Source organism: Temnothorax longispinosus, chromosome 7 (genome assembly GCF_030848805.1).
Source record: "Temnothorax longispinosus isolate EJ_2023e chromosome 7, Tlon_JGU_v1, whole genome shotgun sequence".
Classification (NCBI taxonomy): domain Eukaryota; kingdom Metazoa; phylum Arthropoda; class Insecta; order Hymenoptera; family Formicidae; genus Temnothorax; species Temnothorax longispinosus.
Window position 1 is genome coordinate 19,142,075 of NC_092364.1, and position 19,444 is coordinate 19,161,518.

Below are 19,444 nucleotides of genomic sequence, written 5' to 3' on the forward strand. Positions count from 1 at the left end.
TAATTTATTAATGCATTAACTTTGAATATGTAAAAAGAAGAGAGAAAGAGATTACATCTGTTAATATGAGTAAACTTTAAATATTAATTAAAAATTACTTTGGAAAAACTTTTTTCTTTCTTAATATTTTCTTACATGGAAATGTCTTTCTGTTATTAGCATTCAGTGGAAGATGTAAGTAATTTCGATGAAGAGTTCACATCAGAGAAGCCACAACTAACGCCTCCAAAAGATCCTCGGCCTCTTAGCGACCTAGAGCAGGGTCTGTTTAAGGACTTTACTTACATGGCTGATTGGTGCTAGCCATAATGATTGATAAATCTCTCGATGGGAAAATATCGGCATAATTGATAAAAAGTTGCTTCGTACTATGGAATTCGCGCAGCTGTGGTATTTACACGCGCGTTTGTTTATCTGGGCAATATATATCATATGTCATTATACATCATGTATAGATTTTTTATTTTAGATACTATATTAATGATCACAGTAGGCACATTTACAAGAGAAATTTTCAAACCAAAGTTGTGGGGTGTACATGAATGCAGCTCCACAGGTCAAGATCTATTCGTTAGTGAGACTAATATCTCTACTTTCTCGAATATAATCAGATGAGTTAGGATTATTGGTATTCTCTCTCAGATATCATCTTGAAATTAATCGAAAACATTTTGAATGTTTTCGATTTGGAGTCGATATAGATAAAAACCCATATAAACTCTATATTATTTGGGTATTCTAGGAAAATATCTGCCATTTTCGAATGCTAATTTCTTTGCTTTGTTGCGATGACTACCAAGAAGCCTAAAAGATTTTGTTGATATTGCGCTTTCAATGCGGTTGAATATAATTTTGGTGCTCGATTGCTCACTCTGGCGAACGGCTTCGCTAAAAACCCCGAAACAAGGTATCTCTTCGTATAGGTTGTGAGTCTCTACGGTAAGTGATCCACAGTATCCGTCAATAAACTGAGTTGGGGGAATTGGAAAAAAGTTGAAAACAAATGCTTTCTTGTCTCATGTTGGGTTATTCCTAGCACTCTCAGTTGCATGACAGAGGTTTGGAAAAAATTTCCAGCAATAGAATTTCTCTCTTTCTTTTTTTGGTTATTGATTGCCTGAGTTCTAAAGATACAATTTTAAACCAAAACATGGCAGTGGAATAAAAATCAGGAGACGCTTTTTGTAGTGCGACAATATTAATTAAAAATTTACTGAAAGTGAATCCACTCACTTCAGTCTTTCTAATGATATAAATTGGATGTTAAGATTGACTTCTTGTATAGACATTCCAATTACTGAATCTTGGATCGTTATTCTGGGGAAGAACTGTCTTGTCTGAATGCAGCTTATGTGGTTAATTTTATCACCTTAGAAATCTGTCTTTTCTGAGGTTAGCCTTTGCTTTAACTTTGGCAGTTGTTCTTCAGACGCTACAATTGCGTCAGAATTTTTCTAGCTTTCTTGTTTCCTCAAAAACTACACTTTCTTCTATTTAGCCTTCGTGGTAAGTTGGAATGGTTTAAAAACGTACAGAACGCTATAAATTACATGGTGTTATTTATGGGATTATGTGAAAATATGTAGTAAAGTTTTCAGAAAATATAATATTCACCAACAATTGCATGCGCGAACTGTTCCAGAAACTTCTTTTATCGAATCTCAAAAGTTTTCCGCAAATGTATGAGTTGCACATTTTTAATAAATAACTGGTGCATATGAATTTACAATCTGTGGTTTGATATGAAGTAATATTGTAAATGAGTTTATATTCTTGAAGAGTTAAAGGGTTCCGATCAATTCCTGTCAAGCAGAAAAGAAAACGATGAAATCTATGAATCTTTCGACAAAGAAGTTTTTTTTTCGCATATAAATGAGAATATTTTTAGATTATATTTGCAAAAGTGATCTCCAAACACTTTCTGTCCTGTTGCTAGTATTAAATATGTATGGATATCCTTTTGCGTGAAGATATATTATTTTCAACATTTCGTTATCTATGTACTGCTATTATGTACAGTAATACATGCAATTACTCAAAGATTTTATATATCCTTATAGAACTTAAAGGATAATCATAATAATGAAAACAATATTAACATTTATTAAGAAAGCATAAAGTAAATCAAAATGTAGCTATACTTGCTCATGCTCATGTGATAAAGAATTGAATTTGAAATGGCGCTATGTATATGCAACAATAATGATCATATTGACATTAACATTCAGCGCTTTAATTAAACTAATCACATATTGTCTGTTATGATAATTGGAAATTTAATCCATTTATGTATAGCTAATTTTGCAAGATTATGATGATGTTAGACATACGAGCCCTATGATATCACGTGAGAAGCAGCGCATTAACATCCATATATCAGAGTCCTTTAGGTTCGTTTAATATGTATCCCAATTATGTTTCATCGTTTAGTTATGTACATTTATATTCTAGTTTATAAGATACTTTTACTAGTTCATGTGCTTCATATCATGTATATATTACGAGCAAAGTCCGCATGGTGTGCAGTGTCGGCATTGCCCAGGCAATGTCAGCATTGAACAACGCGACTGGGCAAAGTAGTTTATTAGTCGCGTTGTGCAATGCTGACATTGCCCGGGCAATTCCGACACTGCACACTATGCGGACTTTGCCCGTAACATATATATAAATATATAACCAAATGTGTCGAGAGAATAATAATGAATGATATTTCTCTATGTTCAATAGCTGTTAGTGTAGTATTGTATGATCAATTTTAATTAACTTTACAACAAAATATTATCATAATACATGTTTCACGTTTTACTTCGAACATACTTGAATACATTTTTTAAGATTCGGTTTTAATTTTGCAGAAAATGATCTGAAAGCTGTGTAATATTGGAGTAGCTGTTAGATTTTACTTATGAAAAGCTTTTAAATTAATTTTTCTTCTAATTATTGCGGAACATTTCTTTCTTTACGGATGCTACTACCTATATATATTGTAACTTTAGTATTTAATAATTAATCCTTTATAGGATTTCGATTGTTCTTAGAACTCACACATACACAATCTAAATGTAGTCCATGGTACACTTCACCCATCTCTTAAAAGGTGCCTACGATAATCGAACAACTTTTGATATATAATATGCAATAGAACTAGACAATTTTCTGGCTATTAGTAAGAAACGAAATAATCCGATATTGTATATAATCTTTTTGACCTGTCATTTATCTCTATATGTACTACGTCTTAGAATTGAAATTGAAGATTGAATTATGGACTTTATGACGGTGCAAATAAGAAAGGATATTTCAAATAGAGCTTGGTAAATTTTGTGTTAGTTGATTATGATACAATTCATTTAATTTTATTTCAGATTCGTAAAACAATTGTAAAACAATTAATCATACTGTAAAACAATTAAACTATAGTTAAATCGTTTTGATGATTGTAAATATTGATTGCTGAAATCTTATTACATCAGTGAGATCTACCAAGTTTTATTTGCATTGACCTTTTAACAGGGCGTAAATATGTAATGACCAGAATTACTTGTGAAACTTTAATATCGAACATTATTATCATAAAAAGTTAACTGTGTCATTAGTGATAGATTCGAGTATCTCGAGATCTAGTTGCCTTACTGCAATTATAAATTGATATGTATATAACCATTTTGGTACCTATTTTATATATAATTTTTATACACGCAGAATGGTTCAGATCTGGTAGAAAAATATTTTAGGTGTTTCTAAAATTTTTTTCGGATCTTGAACATAATATACAGCAGTGGAAGATAATTTAAAAGATGCGGATAATTTTTATATGCCTGTTTTCTATTCTTGTATTCTATTGTATATAAATTTTAAAATCTGATCTTTTTATATGGTATTATACGGCTTTGAAATAAAGAATACAAAATTCATGAAAATTTACGTGATGACACATTTAGTAATAAAACAGGCAGAGAAAAATATGGCATATATACATACGAAATAATTTGTAAAGCAATATGGCAATTTGAAATAGATCTTGCGCGAGGGGGAGACCTAAGTTTTTCATTAATAACATTACGTTTCGCAAAATACAACATTATTCTAGTTTCTAGATCTCCATTGACACGTGTTTATTATTTTTATATCTTACAATTCTTACATAGCAGAAAAAAGCTATACGATATCATTCTTTTTATGCTACTTTCAACTGCCTACAATCTTTAAAAACTTTATAAACGATTTTGAATGAAAAAAAAAAAAATTTTTTTTTACGTCAAATAATACCGTTTTGTATTTTATGTTTTACAACGTACGTATAACTTGATACATATTATAAGATGGCATCGTGTGTGAACAAATTACTTTTTCCACTGATATTGCACGCAGCTCTTCATAGAAAAATTAAATTATTTAATGGTTTTGTGGAATACATGGTCCAAAATGCGATAATTAAAAAAATTTATGTACATATAAACATCTTATAGTGTTTTGTAGATAGATCTACTCTCTCATAAAGATTTTTTTATTAGATTATTATTTCGTTACATGTATTTTTTATAACAGATAATTACATAGCAATTACTAGATATAAGTTTGGTTAAAATGTTCGCTATATTTATCATTAGTTTTATTATAATAAGGAAATTTATGTGCCTCGTATTTTGTAGTGTCTACTAATAATACATGGCTAGAGATGAAGATTTTTAAAAATTAATTTATTTAATTCATATATATTTGCAGTGGCAGCTTATTACATATCACTTTAAACAATTACGCAATCCTTAGAGGTATTCTCAAAATCCGCATTATATGTGAATTACTTTAAAAAATAAATATTAAAAATATACATCTCTCCCCCCACTTCTAAATGCACTCTCTCCTATCAACGCGTATTTATTGTAACTAAAATTATTTTACTTATTTATTGCAACGAAAATTATTTTACTGTGCTTAACAACAAAAATTACAATATACTGAAAGGTTTACTTCCAATGTGTTAGAATTTTTTACACGTTTAGCTTAGGCTTGATACATAAAATGTAAGGCGTGCAAGAAAAAAACATAAATACCAATATACAAACAGCAGACATATATTACATCAAAATTATATATTAAATAGAAGAAAAGTATCATAATATCTCCAAACCGGAATCAATATTTGAAGATTCTGTAGTAGTATTCAAGCCAGGATTACAATTTTGATCGTTAATCTCACGAGTAGTACCTAAAGTCTTTGCTAATTCATACAAGTTTGGAGTGTTTCTCCGGATTTCACTTTCCAAATTAAGTATCTTTTCCGCTTTTTCCTTTTGTCGTTTGCTCGCTTCTGGTGCCGCTGGCTTTGAGAGGCCAGCGCTTACCGTGTAGAAAACACTGCTGCTATCTTCAGATTTAAATACAAATGTCAATCTGTTGGACAAAATTCGTTCGTTATTCGTACATTCAATCAATAAAAACCACGTTGCGGAAATATGAAAGAAATGCGAGACAAACTCGCAGTATTACCGTTCATTTTGCAGTAACTGTTGCATCTCCTCAATCTTTTCAAGACAGATGTTATACTTGGTTGGCCAAGGCACGTAGATCTCCAACCGAGAGTGCTCCCTTTTCTTCACCTCGAAATAGATGACGTCAAGTTCTTCGTTGTACTTGTACTTGACGTCCCAGTATCGCTTCACTGAAAAGAATCATCAGGAGAATAGATTTGCCCGTGTTTATCATCCACCTAAATTGGACATACAATACCTTCGCATATCTCGATGTAGACGTAAAAAGCGGTGCTCGTTTTTATCGGGTCATTACAGCCGAGTTTGCACAGATGATAATACTGCAAGCGTACATTGAGAACGATCGCAAAATAATCACACTAAATGTTTACGTACATAGGCATGCGGACATTCTCAGATCTATAAGATCGCGCGGGCGCGTTCTTCTCAGTTACTCACGCTGGGATGACATATGTCGTACATCTTTTCGCACGCAGGAATGGAATTCGCCCCGTTTTTCGTCGCGAAACTATATTGTCATCGTAACTTGGGGGGCGAATGTCAGAATGTCAGTGGGAACTGGCACATGTGTTCGCCGACGGTTCCAACTCGCTCCGCGACGCTGCTCCACGACTCCACACTCCATGACTCCACGGCCACGGCCTGGGCCACCACCACCACGCGCTTCTTCTATGAGCGTCCATCTGGCGTTTGTGGCCAGAAAGACGTTAAAACAAACGGCAAAATCGTTATCCGAGGAGAGACTTGCTTTACCTCTCGAGTTGAAGTGAGGTTTCTCTTGATCGTGCAAGGATGTCGCCAAAGCATATATCGAAGATATAGAACAACGAAGACTTTTGACCAATATATTGACCAATTCTTGGCTAATAAATTAATTTAATTACAGAACTATAGAATCAATTAACTTACTATAGAATTAACTAACTCCAAAACTCTAGAACAGTTAACTATAAAACAAATAGAATATACGAGCTATGATTTCGGAAATTGCGCATATTTTACGAAAAGAATTTAATCTTGTATATGTATATTTTTTTGTGTCTATATACTGTAGTGTGCACGTTAGATATGACCAATTTTTGGCTAATAAATTGATTCAATTACAGAGCTATAGAATCAATTAACTTACTAGAGAATTATAACTCCAAAACTCTAAAACAATTAACTGTAAAACAAATAAAATACATGCGCATCTTATAAAAAGAATTAACTCGGAAGCGGGCGCCTGACTGTTTTTGTATGAATGATCACTTGGAGTGATTTTTATACCTCAATTAAAAGTCATTAATTACATATTACATATTTTTGATTGTTCTATAATTTATTATAGTAGCTGAGGACAATATGTATATTATAGATTTACTCAACATTTTCTGAAAAAAATAAGAAAAAACCAAAAATTATTAAAATCGAAAAAAGCACATTAAAATTACTGTGACGTGACCTTTATTTTTTTGATACTGAGATGTAAAAATCACTACTCCAGGTGTCCGTCCCCGGGTTAATCTTATTATATATTTTTGTTTTCGTGCCTATGCCTTTTTAAAATACATATTTTTACTCTGTTATACTTTTAAAATATATATTTTCTAGAGAAATTAGAGTGGATAAAATACTCCAATGTAATCTCGAATGTGATGTTTATTGCTTAAATTGTACAAAGTATGATATAAATAATTGTCGCCTTATATGCTTATTAACGATACAATGGTTAAAAAATTCTTATTAAATATATGTTGAAAAATTTTCTCCATTATTTAATAAAATAATTTTTAAGCATTTATTTATTATACAATGAGCATCGAAGTGTCTAAAGATTTTAGATATAGGATGCCAACATACGGATAGCGTAATATATACAACAATGTCTTAAATGCAAAGTTCAAAATTGCGTACATATCTTGAAAAGTATAAAAAAAATTTATCCTATAAATACCTCACACGATAGGTAAGCGCAACATTAAACATTTTTAAATTACACTCCGCGGCTTGTAAAATATATTTCTACATAAAAATATAAATATACAAAGAAATATGCGTTTATTTTTATGTACAAAATGTATTTGAAATTAAGCTTGAGCATTTCGGCTGAAATAAGAAAGAGTGACAATATCACATACGACATCAAATAATTTTTTTAATCAAAAAAGCAAAATTATTTAACAATAATGAACTGAACTTATTGAAGATAAGTTAATGATTTTATTGAAGAAAATGAGATTTGAATCACGCGATAAAATCTGAAGAAACTATATTTGAAGTATCCACTCTTTATTACCAGCCTTTTTGTGTTCTTACAATTAAATCCTGCAAAATAGAACAATCTGAAAGTTTACAAATTTAATCAAAAGAATATCTTTTATGTCATTTCGTCATTTCGTGTGTTGAAAAACCATTAACGTGTGCGCAATCAATATGAAAATCATATACGTAGGCTCGGTTCCGCCGCCATTTTAAAGAATTTCTAGAACCCAGGTAGCAGGATGACATCTAAAGGCGTCTTAATTACATATTGACGTTAGAGACATTAGGTCGTTATTAATACGTCATATAATGTCACTCTGCTACCTGGAAAGGCAGTCTTCAACTACTGTCGCTGAAGCTTCTGATCGAAGCTTTCCTACGCCTTGTGCAATCGAATAAGCATAAGCCGACGGTATTTAGGATAACGAATTAGACTAGTTACAGCTGGTCCGATCCTCGCCACGCGGAATCGAAACCGCACGCCGTGTCGGAGTCGGAATCGTTCTGCTGAACGCTGCCGGAGGCGATGGAACTGGAGCTGACCGACGTCGTGGATATCGGTCGACGCTGAACGGCCCGGTTCGGTCGGCTGATCTTACCCTCCAGCAACGGAGTAGTCGGCTGACTGGCAACCTGCTGCTGTTCCTGCGACGAGCCGAAGTCCTGCGGACGCCTGCTCCTGCGCTTCTTGATGGGCGCGTACCTCGGCGGCGGCATCAGCTTCTGCTCCAGCTTGCGACGAGAAACGTCGCAGCGAAAGACATGCGAGAGATTAAAAGGTGCACCGAATGCTTTTATTAATCGATTATTGTATTAACCAGCGTGTGTGCATTTGTCTTTTACATATCGGCCGTAGTACAATTCTATTTTTTTTTTCGATTAAATTTGTGTAATTATATATATTTTTATTAGATTTGTGTAGTTGCGAATAGATCGGTGATAGAGCTGCATGTATTCGGGATATTTAATTATTAATCTTGTAGAAACTCATGTTATTTATTGTTAATCTTCACAGAATTAATCAAAGAAACCGGATATATTCCTCGTTAGGGAATTCATGCATTATCCTAATGTGCAACGCGTTTTTGCGAGATGCGCTAAACCCAGTAGGACCTGGACCTTGAATAATACCTGTACGTTATCCGCGGATCCCCACGATTTATGAATCTTCTCGTTGTTGCTGCTAGCCGTACTGCTGGTTGCCACACCCAGGAACTGGCTGAAGGCTTCCGTCGTACGTTTCACGCGAACGTTCAACGAGCCAATTCGTAGGAAACCAAGATCTTTCTCTGTATATTTAATCAATCGCTCTGTTACGGTGCTTGCGGTTCTCTTACTTATTACAACGTAACTTTTACAGCGGGAGAATACATAGCCGATCGACAGGCTCGCGTATATCTCTATCTATAAAATCTATATTTTGCTATGTTAATTAATTCTACTCCTCGAATATTATAGAATTATTGAAACTGATACTATATACTATTGTAAGCGGAGTTATTAAAACCATAAGTTTGACAAATAGGAGACTAATAATGCTCTAGGGTTAATGTCTATTTAGCTTGTTTCTCATGCGCAAAGTTAGTCTCTACTAAAACGCTCGGACACCAAAGGAATTATTTCTTACCTGCATGCTTTTTCCTTGCTTTTATTTCTGAAATAAAATAGAAAATCATTTAAAACTGATGTGTCTCGTACAGGCAGCGAGAAAATGGGAAGATTGACGAGAATATCGCAAGTGAGTTAGAACCGAATAGAAAGAGAAAAAAACTAAATTTATTTAAAAATATGGTATTATTAGGGGGTATATTAATTATGATATACTTAATAAAGCCTAAAAAGAAGCAGTTTATGTGCAGAGATTCTATTAATAACAAATCTAAATTAATCTCCTTAATGGAAATGTTATTTCGTACAGTTAATAAAAAGTGTGATTCGCGTCATATGGGATTAGATAGAAGGAAGAGACCCAAGGGGAGAAGTTAATACGGTTAAATAAGGTAGTACAAAAATTAAGCCAACTTTCCCTTTTGAGAATTACACGTCCTGTCATTGTTATCAAATATAATAATTATCCAGTGCGAATAAAAGGTGACGCTGAGAATCGGTCGACGTGATATATATGTGCTTCTCATGCATGCTTACGTGTACATGCTTCATTCACGTTATAACAGCATATCACATACATACGCCCACGCACGCAAAAACAATAACAAATAACAGCAGCGGCGATGTGAAACGAAATATCTTATGTAACAAATAAATTAAGGCTCAGGGATGAGCCTTATTATTTTTTAATTGAAAATGTATCAGTGCTTCATCTCACGCACTCACATAAAAAATTACGAGTTTTAAAATCAATTTTCACATCGCCAGTTACATAACATTGATTTTCTATGCCACGATGTACTACTGCCACTTGAATAATTTAATCACGCTTTATAGCCGATGCAAAACGTGTGATCGACGCTTATCGATGAAGAAGAAACGGACTATATGTTACGCATGAAAAGAGATTGTTTCGTTACTAACAGTTGATTATATATTAAGTATTAGTTCGTAAAGAGTAAATATATGTTATGCAAGTCGATATAGAGTTACTTTCGGAGTAAGTACGTCAAAGCTGTAAACTTTTTAGCGCATCGACACATTTTCAACATTTCAGACGTTTAGAAGAGGAACAGTGACGGACGAACATTCCCTATTGCTTGTAAAGCGCCAGAAGCAAAACGGGTTCGTGTTCGACGCTAGCTCGCTTCTTTCGGCGAACGATATCCTCGGGCGCGGTATCCTCCGGCCCGTACATTCGCGCGACGAGAGGACCCGTGAAACTTCGAGATACTCACGTCAGAAGTGCAGAAAAGTGACAGTCATACGTTACTCTAAGGTGCGCCTACGTACTTTAATCTGGCGACACACAAGCGCTTTACTACTTTAGCGGAGGTGTGCTTCTGAACTTGCCTGAGCGTAGCGGCAGCAGTAATCCCTACAACAGAAGAATATTTCCAGAGCCCCGAAGTACATTCACCGAAAAGTGCGCCCGTAACCATTCTCCGTTCCGACTATCCGAATACCGCGTCATGCCTGACTCTACACACCTTAAATCTAAAGAGGCGTCTAGTCTAAAGCGACAGAGAGGTATCCTACATAGCCTGAGGATGCATTGTTATCTGTGCTATATTATTGGTAACGGTACATGCTGCTGAGAATTAATCGTAGTAGTAAGAGTACCATATGGCAAGTGTGCTAATGGACGTGCGAAGTTTAGCGATACGAAGAAATAGCGACGTTAAGATAAGGTCCAGATGTAAGCACGCGGTGTATCTAGTTTGAGAATATTATAGCTCGTAGAGTGCCGACGGTATCGTTGCCGCATCGCATGCATTCTTCGACGATTAGGCGGAATCGGGCTGTTAACGGATCGTGCTGGAGCGTGACAGGCAAACGTCACGAAAACGAGCTGGAGAACGGTGAACAATGATCGACACGGGATACAACGGGAAGCAACGGAACTTTGACGGGACTCTCACACTGACACAAGCGGTGTAAATTATAGTGTAGTACGGAGCGTAATTGGTTTCACGGCGACGACGGTGGTCGGGGCGCGTTTGGCACGGGATCAGAGAATTCCTTTAAAAGAACTGTTCCAGCCGGCAATTATGTCTTTTGTATTCGCGTTATGCAAAACTGCTTTCTTTCTACGGCCCGTTTCCATAGCGTGAGATGAACAATATGTCTCGCTTGATAACAACACGTGAAAAAAAAGGATTTTTATAAAACGTGAAAAAAAAAAAAGATTTTAATATCCCACGGTCAAACTTTTGCTGCGATTTCGTCGCGAATGCGAGACGCGGGGAAAAGGGGGAAGGCTGATATGAATAATTTACAAAACATCCTCGTGATCTTGTTCGTCAACACTGGTCAACACGAATTAAGTTGCTTTCGTTAAATCGACAAACAAACGAAAATGACGCGTGTGCTGCATTCTCGAAGACGGGCGAGAAGCTCGCTTTGTACAGCTTGCAGTTAAAGATTACCAAGATAGGCTCATGAAGATGCCACTAATTCGCAACGCGCGAATTGGAGACATTAATTTCGTATTTATTGAACAAATTATAAGGAATATTTCAAAATATCTACGCAAATATGTACAAAAATTGCGTTTCGTTTTTCTAAGTGGCGTTCTTCGTTCATAGAAAGAAATGTACTTACTGTGAAACGTGTCCTGACTGACTGCCGCCTCTTGCGAGGCCAGATACTGCCTGGCTTTCCTACCGCTGTAATCACGTATGTCCTGATTCGCGCCTGAAAATATATTTTTAAGATCCGTCAAGATGCGATCATTACGGGGTTTTTGCCTCTCGGTGAGACTGTACAATGCATACTCACCGTATACTTGAACTAAGAGGTTGAATATGTTCTCGTGGCCGAATTGCATGGCGATATGCAGCGGCGTGTAGCCCTAAAAACGACAACAGCTTGATGTACTACATGTTTTCGATAGCTTATTTATAAAGAATAAATATAAGCATATCCTCCGATCTTTCCGCCATTAAACACAGAGGCGTTTAAACGCGCATATATATATATTAATCCCGTCCAGAAATAAGGAGAGCAGCATATCGATAATTGGGCAAATTAAAAGACGAATGATATTCTCGTTTGGCGAGCATGTAATATCACGCGAATACAATGTTCACGTGCTTTCACATTGACGCAAGGGGGATGCGCGTTATTAATATATTTATAAACGCATTCGGTCTACAGTTTAATGAATAATGTATTTCTAATTGTACACGCGTAGCCCTCTGCACTGTCCGTCGTTTCCGGCGCCGTTTTACGAAAAGGATACGCCAATCTCTTTCATTCTTTCTCTGGCTGAAAGGAAATTGTAATAAGGAAAAATAACAGGGAGGGACCGTATCACACCTCTCTCCTCGTGCGTTGTATATCTTATTACGATTTGCTCGAATGCGTGACGTGCATTTACGAGTGAGACAGCGACGATGGGAGCGAGACGCAGAAAGAAAAGGGGGATGATAGCGGTGCCGCGTCGCAGAGACAATGAGTAATTAATGGCACCGTATTATGAATATCACCTCGAGCGTGCGAATTCGCATTTCCGCGACAACAGCGCGATCCGAAACAATCACGTACCTACTTACGTGCGTGCGCGTACGTGCGTGTGTAAGGGAAACGGCGATGCCGCGAAAACTAGCCTCGCGTGCATCGCCTCTATCGCCTGCACGCATGGCATTTTCATCCGGCTCTTAAACGAATCTTCATATTCCTGTCCGAACACGATCTGCCGCAGGCAGATGAATAACAGATTGTCCGTCGATTAATCTCGAATGGATTTCGAGACACATTTTAATCAGAGCTATAATTAGCGCGATGTTTAACGTTTAAGAAGCGAGGTTCGATAATCCGATAAGTCGAAATTACTTCTCGACAAGAGTTCGCTGATCAATCTGTGAGTTAGCAGAACGTGTGCGTGACTTTAGATATATTACATATAAATCGATCGTACATATAAATGAGCGGACGATAGACCTTAACATGAATTTAATTAAACCAAGCCATTAAATGATACGAGACCCTCGATATGTAACGTAAGCAAGTGAAAAATAACGGTACGGACAAATATCAATCCGCGGACATGTTTCTTTTCATGATACACGGTACTATTTTGGTACGAGGTATCTTTATTAAGGAACACCATTTCATTAAGAGATAATATCAAACTAATCTGCAAACGTAAAATGTTAAGTGGGGCCTGCTTACGTTTTCATCATGGCATACGACACGTCAAGGTCTTCGGGGTATCGCGCTGTACGCGCACCATTTGTTGCGAGGGCAGAAATATTAAGAAGGCGTTATCTCACAATTAGTATCGTTCGAGTTGGGCAGGCAGGTGAAAAGAGCTGCTTTTCCAGCTCGCGTGTCAGGCAACAGCTGCCGCCCCGATGGCTCTCGTTCGCTTTTACCAAGGTAATACAATACGTGCATTCGATCGCGGACCGATGATCCACTTTAATGCGTAGTAGCATTGCGATAGTTATATAAGTGAATTCGATAAGGTCTATAAAGTGATAATTCATCGCCGCGAAAGATTATATATTATAATCGCCGAAATAATTTGCGCTGCATGTCTTTACACTGGATATCGACGAGAAAATCGCTTTCACATTCACAAATAAAGTATCTCTATCCTTCTAGACTAGAGCCAAATTAAATTTAAATCTCGTGCTGCGCGATCGTATAACATCAGCTAATGCCCGCGTCGCTGCTGTACCTCTTTTGCTGAGGGGAAAACTGGTTTAATTTAGATAAAAGTCGCTGAAAGCCGATCAGCCAAGAGGAGCCCGACCGCATAGCGCGGCCTTGGATTAATGTATGCAAAACGCGAAGCCGCTGATATATGTACGGTGTCTATAAACAGCTTCGCCCCTTTCGAATGACAAATCGAAATTCAAGAATTCAATTGATCTTCGAACGAACACGCGAGCGGCGCGATAGCCCTAAGAATGACAAAAGAAATTAAAACTCGCCTGACCGTAGTAGGTTTCAACACTCTTGAGCGCAACTGCAAACGATGCGTCATCTCATCAATTGTTTTCCATTGAAAAGTTATTTATTTATCGACGGTCTCGCGAACACGCTTCGCCTCGGCACAATTCGCAGACGGTATCCATGGTGAAAAGTAACCGTGGCCGGTCAGGGACATCGTGTATTCTTGCCGTGGGCTAGCGTTCGTGAAAGAGCCATGTTGTACCACTACAACCGCCGCGGTTCACGATGCTCGCGTCGATAAGTGCGACAAATTGCGCGTAATTGTGTGCGTGCGCGAGTCATTATCCAGCGGAGGTGAAAACGCAGACGAGCTGCCTTAAAAGAGCGTTTTATACGTGTAAAATATGCGGGACATTCGAAGAAGGAAGCGCGTGAAGAAGGGAAAAAAAACAGGTGCGTCTGGGAACGTAGCGAAATACCGTTGCACCCTATATTTTTGACTCTGTATTCACCATATGACATATATGTAAAATAAGATACTTTTTGAATAAGCTTTTGTGATCCTACTTCTACACTAGGAAACTACGAAACAAAAATTTTACCTTGGAGTCTCTCGAGAGATTAAATCAAGAGAAAAGAATAAATTACAGGAAAGAGATTTTCGCAGGTTGAATTCACGGATGCAGTATGGTTCGTTTTAATTATACTTGTGCGGCATGCATAATCGTATTACAGCTATATGTGTGTCGTCGGCTGTGAAGCCTGTGGCGAAAAAAAAAATGCGTAACGAAAGGGCCGATTTGAATCTGTATAATGCTTTTACCCTCAATTAAAATCACCCTCGAGATACGCGGCTGAGCGCGACATTTGGCCCGCGCTATACGGAAGCGCGATTAAAAAATCGTCCCCGTGACTGAGTTCATGAAACGACGCTCGACTGTATATCGTGGCGTTTAATATCGAACAGCGCAATAAACGATAGTGACAAATGTGTCAAAACCGCGATCGTAGTTATCGAAACGCGGGACGCACCCTCCACGTTCAACATTCACCCTCGACGAGGCACGCCGTGCCGAAGGAGAGAAGGGGTTGGTTGCTCGCGCGGCGCTCACCCCCCCTCGAAATTTCTAATTTATTTCACTTTAAAGTCCTCGTGACTATAGGTATACGAGCGAAAAAGTCACGACGCATATACACAGTCGCATATAGAAAACGGCGCGTATATGGGGTGGACTTCGCGCGTCACCCTTTTGCCAACTCCAATAGCATGCGACACGTGTGTCCTCGCGACAAGTGGCACGACACACCCTTTGCCAGGCTCACGCACGCACCCTCTCGCGCATCCCTTTTCGTGATACGGATATGCATGTACGAGGTGTCGCAAAAGCAACGGCGCTCCTCGTGATTCATAGACTCTGAGAAACTGGTTACTTAAACGCTCGAATATCACCTCCGAACTAGAAGAGAATTTCAAAGAATTTTTTATTTCATGCAAACAGATAACTTTATACTTTCAAAGCACTTTCAACTTTTTGGATTTTATTTCAGATTACAATTTGAATCAGTATATTTTCAAAAGCAGAACGTTTCAATGATTATAAAATCTAAAGATTTAGTCGTCTAGATTTGCTGGCATTGAATTCTACATTCAGAAAGCGGGTGATTTCTGAAACACCCTGTACGTGGATACGTGCACGCGGAGGACCCCCTTTTTATGCTCGCGATGATATTTTAAAGTAGCAATGTCCTGGCACACGGAGTCTCGAGACAATATCGCGCCCCTACCGCCACTTCGTCTCCGTCTTCCTCGTCTCTGTCTGTTTTTCCTCTCGAGCGCGCCTACTCGCGCGTAACATGTCCCTTTTTCTGCCTCTTACCTCTTCGTTTTTCTCTTTCTCGTCCTTGCAGCCTTCAAGAATAGGACAGCTGCCGGCCACCAATATCACGCACGCGTATATCACCGTTGAGGATTTTCAATTTTAATATTTTCCTACATCGGGCCGCCTTTACGAGCCGCTATATCATAACGGCGCTTCTCCATTTCCCCCGCCTACTCTGGAAGGGTGAAGGAAACGGGGGAGGAAGCGAGGATTCTCGTTCTCCGACGTGGGCCCGCTCGAAAATCGGCAGGAAAGCAATATCGTTTTTCCGCAATCCATTGTGTAGACGTTTTTTATATATCTCGTATATTTCGATGATTCAAATCTACTGTGAGCCAATTCAGAAAAACGAGAAATACATCATTTTTACGTAATGTTTGCGATAAAGATACAGAACTGGAACACGAACACGAGACTAATCGGATGAACTGAAACTCGATTTCTGAAGATTAGGCCTCTTATTTGACAGTTTACTTAAGTATTAGTACATTTCTTTTTATTCTTCAACTTTGACGATCGGAGTTTCAGTAGCTCGTAAAAATACGCGACAGATAATTTTTCTTATATTATTAATTATAATAAATTTCCCGTCGATTGATTTATCTATTTCGAACTATCAATTCTAATCAGGGATTATACTCCGAAATGGATCACCGGTTGCACGAGGCAGATTCCAGACGCATCTACGAAGCCCTAACCGAGGATAGAATGACCATTGTCGTTGGCCGTCGTGCGCCGGGCAAGGATGCAGGCGCCACACGGTCGGCTTACCGGGAGTCCCCTGTGGAGATGGCGCACGGGGAGGGGGAGGGGAACGTGGCCACCGTTTTTTGCGGGGATTAAATGCGAGCCGATGCCGCGATAAGCCGTAGAAAAGCAAGGTAGAAGCGGTACCGGTGACAGATTATGCCCGTGACTGCGATCCGCTTCGTCGTCGAGGCCCCGGCGCGCCCGTTTTATTTAACGCCGACCGAGGATTTAAAAAAAGAATTGGTAAGCGGCAGCGGAACCGCGGCGAATTCTTACGATAAGCGGGTCGGAGTTCTTTCGCGAACGAAGCCGACCGTCCGAAAAAGCCGCCCGCTCGCGCTATGATTTTTCACACTAAAAGCATCATCAGTCAAGATCGCTCGGTGCTTGTTGCAGTGAGAAACATTTCATTACGCCGAAAATTCCAAACTTGCGTGAGAGACGAAACTGTGCAGCTTCGCGTTAATTCCCGGATAAAATAATGTTTTAAATAGCGCAGGAATTCAAAGAGAACCGATTGAAAATTAACCAACGCACAAATTCGAGTATGTATATGTACATATATGATGGAAAATAATCCTTTTTTATTTCTCGAATCATTATTAATTTTTATTATTTCCCATTATCGTACTCTTTGTAATTTACTGACTTTTCAGGTTTCCGGCAATCCCGTCGGACGAACCGGTATCGATGCCCGCGAGTGGCGGATATTAAACCGTGGATGAGATCGGCGGCGTGCCACGGGCGATTCCGCGCGCCTTACGGAGCTACCGGGTAATCTCGCGGGGATCCTTTTTTTTTTTACTCGTTTCCTACCGTCCTTTCATTTGCCACGGGATTGGGAAAAAGCCGGTGCCCGGGATAAGCCGTAGGAAAGCGCGGCGCGCGGGAGCGATGCCGGTGACAGATTACGCCGCGCCGCGCGATCCGCAGTCTGGTCCTAAAGCCACGCCGTAGAAAAAAGCAGAGCGAGGATTCGCCGAGGACAGATCTCCCTCGTCCGGGTGTGGATTACCTACTCTACATCGGTACGTACACGAGCACGACCGTATTCATTATATCCGGCGCTAATCCCCGGCAACATCGAGTCAGCCGGGATTGTCATTGGGAAGGTACGAAAATAGCGATGTCTGGCGCATAATGTTTCTGTATTAAAGGAATCTTTTGTATACTCTTGATTTCTGCTGTTATCGAATTCCTCTGCTTTATATTTTTCAGATCATTTACGAAAATTTAATTTCCGATTTTATTGTACAGCTTGAAAATAATCGAAGCGTATAAAGATTCCTGTTTTTTTTTCTCGATAGGCTCTCTATAGTTGAGAGAACTCTCAACGGATGACAGCGAACTGTAGAAGAACGTGGGATTTAGAGGCGAGGAAGAAAAGGTGTGCTGCGGTGTCGACAGGTCAGTTCGGATTACACCGGCAGAAACAAATGAGTCTACCGTGCGCGAAGGAGCTACGGTGAAGACCTTACAAGAAGATAAATGAACCGGCTTTCGGAATACACGCGCTTCGAATTCAATTTCCATCTAATGACGGAACGATAGACGAAAAAATTAAACGAGCTAAGTAAATTCCTTCTGATTGCTCGAAACGACAATGTCGGATATTTTTATTTGTCGTAAAATCGTTATATATATTCCCATTACGCCTAATATAATAATTTACAGTTTTACAAAATTATAACGACACATTGCGTCAAAACACGTAATAGAAGAGGAAAAACTAAAAACTCAATTGGTTTTAAAATGACAAAGAATACTGGCAGCCTCGCCCAATGCAATATCCATGACAGAAAATCGAAATAACTTTGTTGTCCAGTATAACGCGAGGGCAGGAGTCCGAGACGGAGTTTGTCGCGAACCGCTAACGAGCAAAGACCCCGTTTTCCCTCTTCCCTCCTCTAAGTACTCGCCTCCCTCGTCGCACGCCGTCTCTCGTCGCGGAGCACTCCCGCCTTATATAAGTCTTATAAAGAGCAAAGAGCGGCGGGACCACACACATCCGATCCTATCTGCGGGCTTTTCTGTGTGCTTCGGCCGTCTCTCTCCTTTCCCTTTCCTTCCTGCCTTCCTTCCTTTCTGCTACGCTTGGACTGAGAGTCTCCGTTTGTTCTACCTCTTACAACACAACTCGCCCCCTAAACCGATCCTGCTCTCCGTACGTCTGGCAAATTATACGCGATCGTGACAAGGGCCGCCGCGGATACTCGCTCTTTCTCGATGTTATCCAAAGGTATTTGGGATACGCTTCGTCTTAATCTCGATATAGAAGTCATCGACGATTAAGAAATAAGATTCATTAAAGGAGACGTTATTTTTTGATATATGAATTAATTGCTAATCCAATTGTCGCGATATTATTACTTAAAAAGATATCAATCAATAGATGGAAAGTAAGACACTTACCCCATTCTGCATCATCCGATGGAGGTATCCAGTAGTCGGAAACAAAAAATGTGAAAGATTAAGTTGATTTTCGGTCTTACATTATTGTTCGAGTAATAATGTAAAATCGAACAATCGCTTCGATATTCTATACGTAAACTATCGCTCTTACAT

General features: G+C 38.6%; 3 protein-coding genes across 6 annotated transcripts in view; 1 reads left to right on the plus strand and 2 right to left on the minus strand.

The window, feature by feature from the left end:
* Pkn (serine/threonine-protein kinase N) overlaps positions 1-4,831 on the plus strand; it is a 30,507-nt gene extending 25,676 nt beyond the window's left edge. For all 3 annotated transcript variants that reach the window (XM_071784555.1, XM_071784554.1, XM_071784556.1), the window contains one exon: positions 160-4,831. In XM_071784555.1, coding sequence (XP_071640656.1) covers positions 160-303 — 144 coding nt within the window. In that variant the 3' untranslated portion in view covers positions 304-4,831. The remainder of the gene's footprint in view (positions 1-159) is intronic.
* LOC139816815 (uncharacterized) lies at positions 4,494-6,160 on the minus strand. Of its 2 annotated transcripts, XM_071784566.1 has the most exons (4): positions 5,931-6,159; positions 5,731-5,812; positions 5,491-5,662; positions 4,494-5,394 (listed from the first exon to the last, which is right to left on the minus strand). In XM_071784566.1, the coding sequence occupies exons 1-4, from the start codon at positions 5,952-5,954 to the stop codon at positions 5,115-5,117; spliced, it is 558 nt and encodes a 185-aa protein (XP_071640667.1). In that variant the 5' UTR covers positions 5,955-6,159; the 3' UTR covers positions 4,494-5,114. The 2 variants fall into 2 exon arrangements, with proteins under 2 accessions (XP_071640667.1, XP_071640668.1); XM_071784567.1 differs by lacking the exon at positions 5,731-5,812 and having other exon boundaries at positions 5,931-6,160.
* A 1,703-nt stretch (positions 6,161-7,863) lies between these two features.
* Positions 7,864-19,392, minus strand: LOC139815621 (uncharacterized). The gene is made up of 6 exons (XM_071782647.1): positions 19,292-19,392; positions 12,126-12,198; positions 11,949-12,041; positions 9,364-9,390; positions 8,868-9,025; positions 7,864-8,468 (listed from the first exon to the last, which is right to left on the minus strand). Exons 1-6 carry the CDS (start codon positions 19,304-19,306, stop codon positions 8,175-8,177), a joined length of 660 nt encoding a protein of 219 aa, XP_071638748.1. The 5' UTR covers positions 19,307-19,392; the 3' UTR covers positions 7,864-8,174.
* Between the last annotated feature and the right edge of the window lie 52 nt (positions 19,393-19,444).

What these genes read in the sequence shown, in the direction of transcription:
- LOC139816815 (XM_071784566.1), bottom strand. Translation starts at nt 5,954, where the DNA reads ATGTACGACATATGTCATCCCAGC. An exon ending in CTACATCGAGATATGCGAAG is followed by an intron (nt 5,663 to 5,730) that starts GTATTGTATGTC and finishes GATTCTTTTCAG; the next exon opens with TGAAGCGATACTGGGACGTC. An exon ending in CAGTTACTGCAAAATGAACG is followed by an intron (nt 5,395 to 5,490) that starts GTAATACTGCGA and finishes TTTGTCCAACAG; the next exon opens with ATTGACATTTGTATTTAAAT.
- LOC139815621 (XM_071782647.1), bottom strand. An exon ending in CCTCTTAGTTCAAGTATACG is followed by an intron (nt 12,042 to 12,125) that starts GTGAGTATGCAT and finishes ATATATTTTCAG; the next exon opens with GCGCGAATCAGGACATACGT. An exon ending in GATCCGCGGATAACGTACAG is followed by an intron (nt 8,469 to 8,867) that starts GTATTATTCAAG and finishes TCTCGTCGCAAG; the next exon opens with CTGGAGCAGAAGCTGATGCC.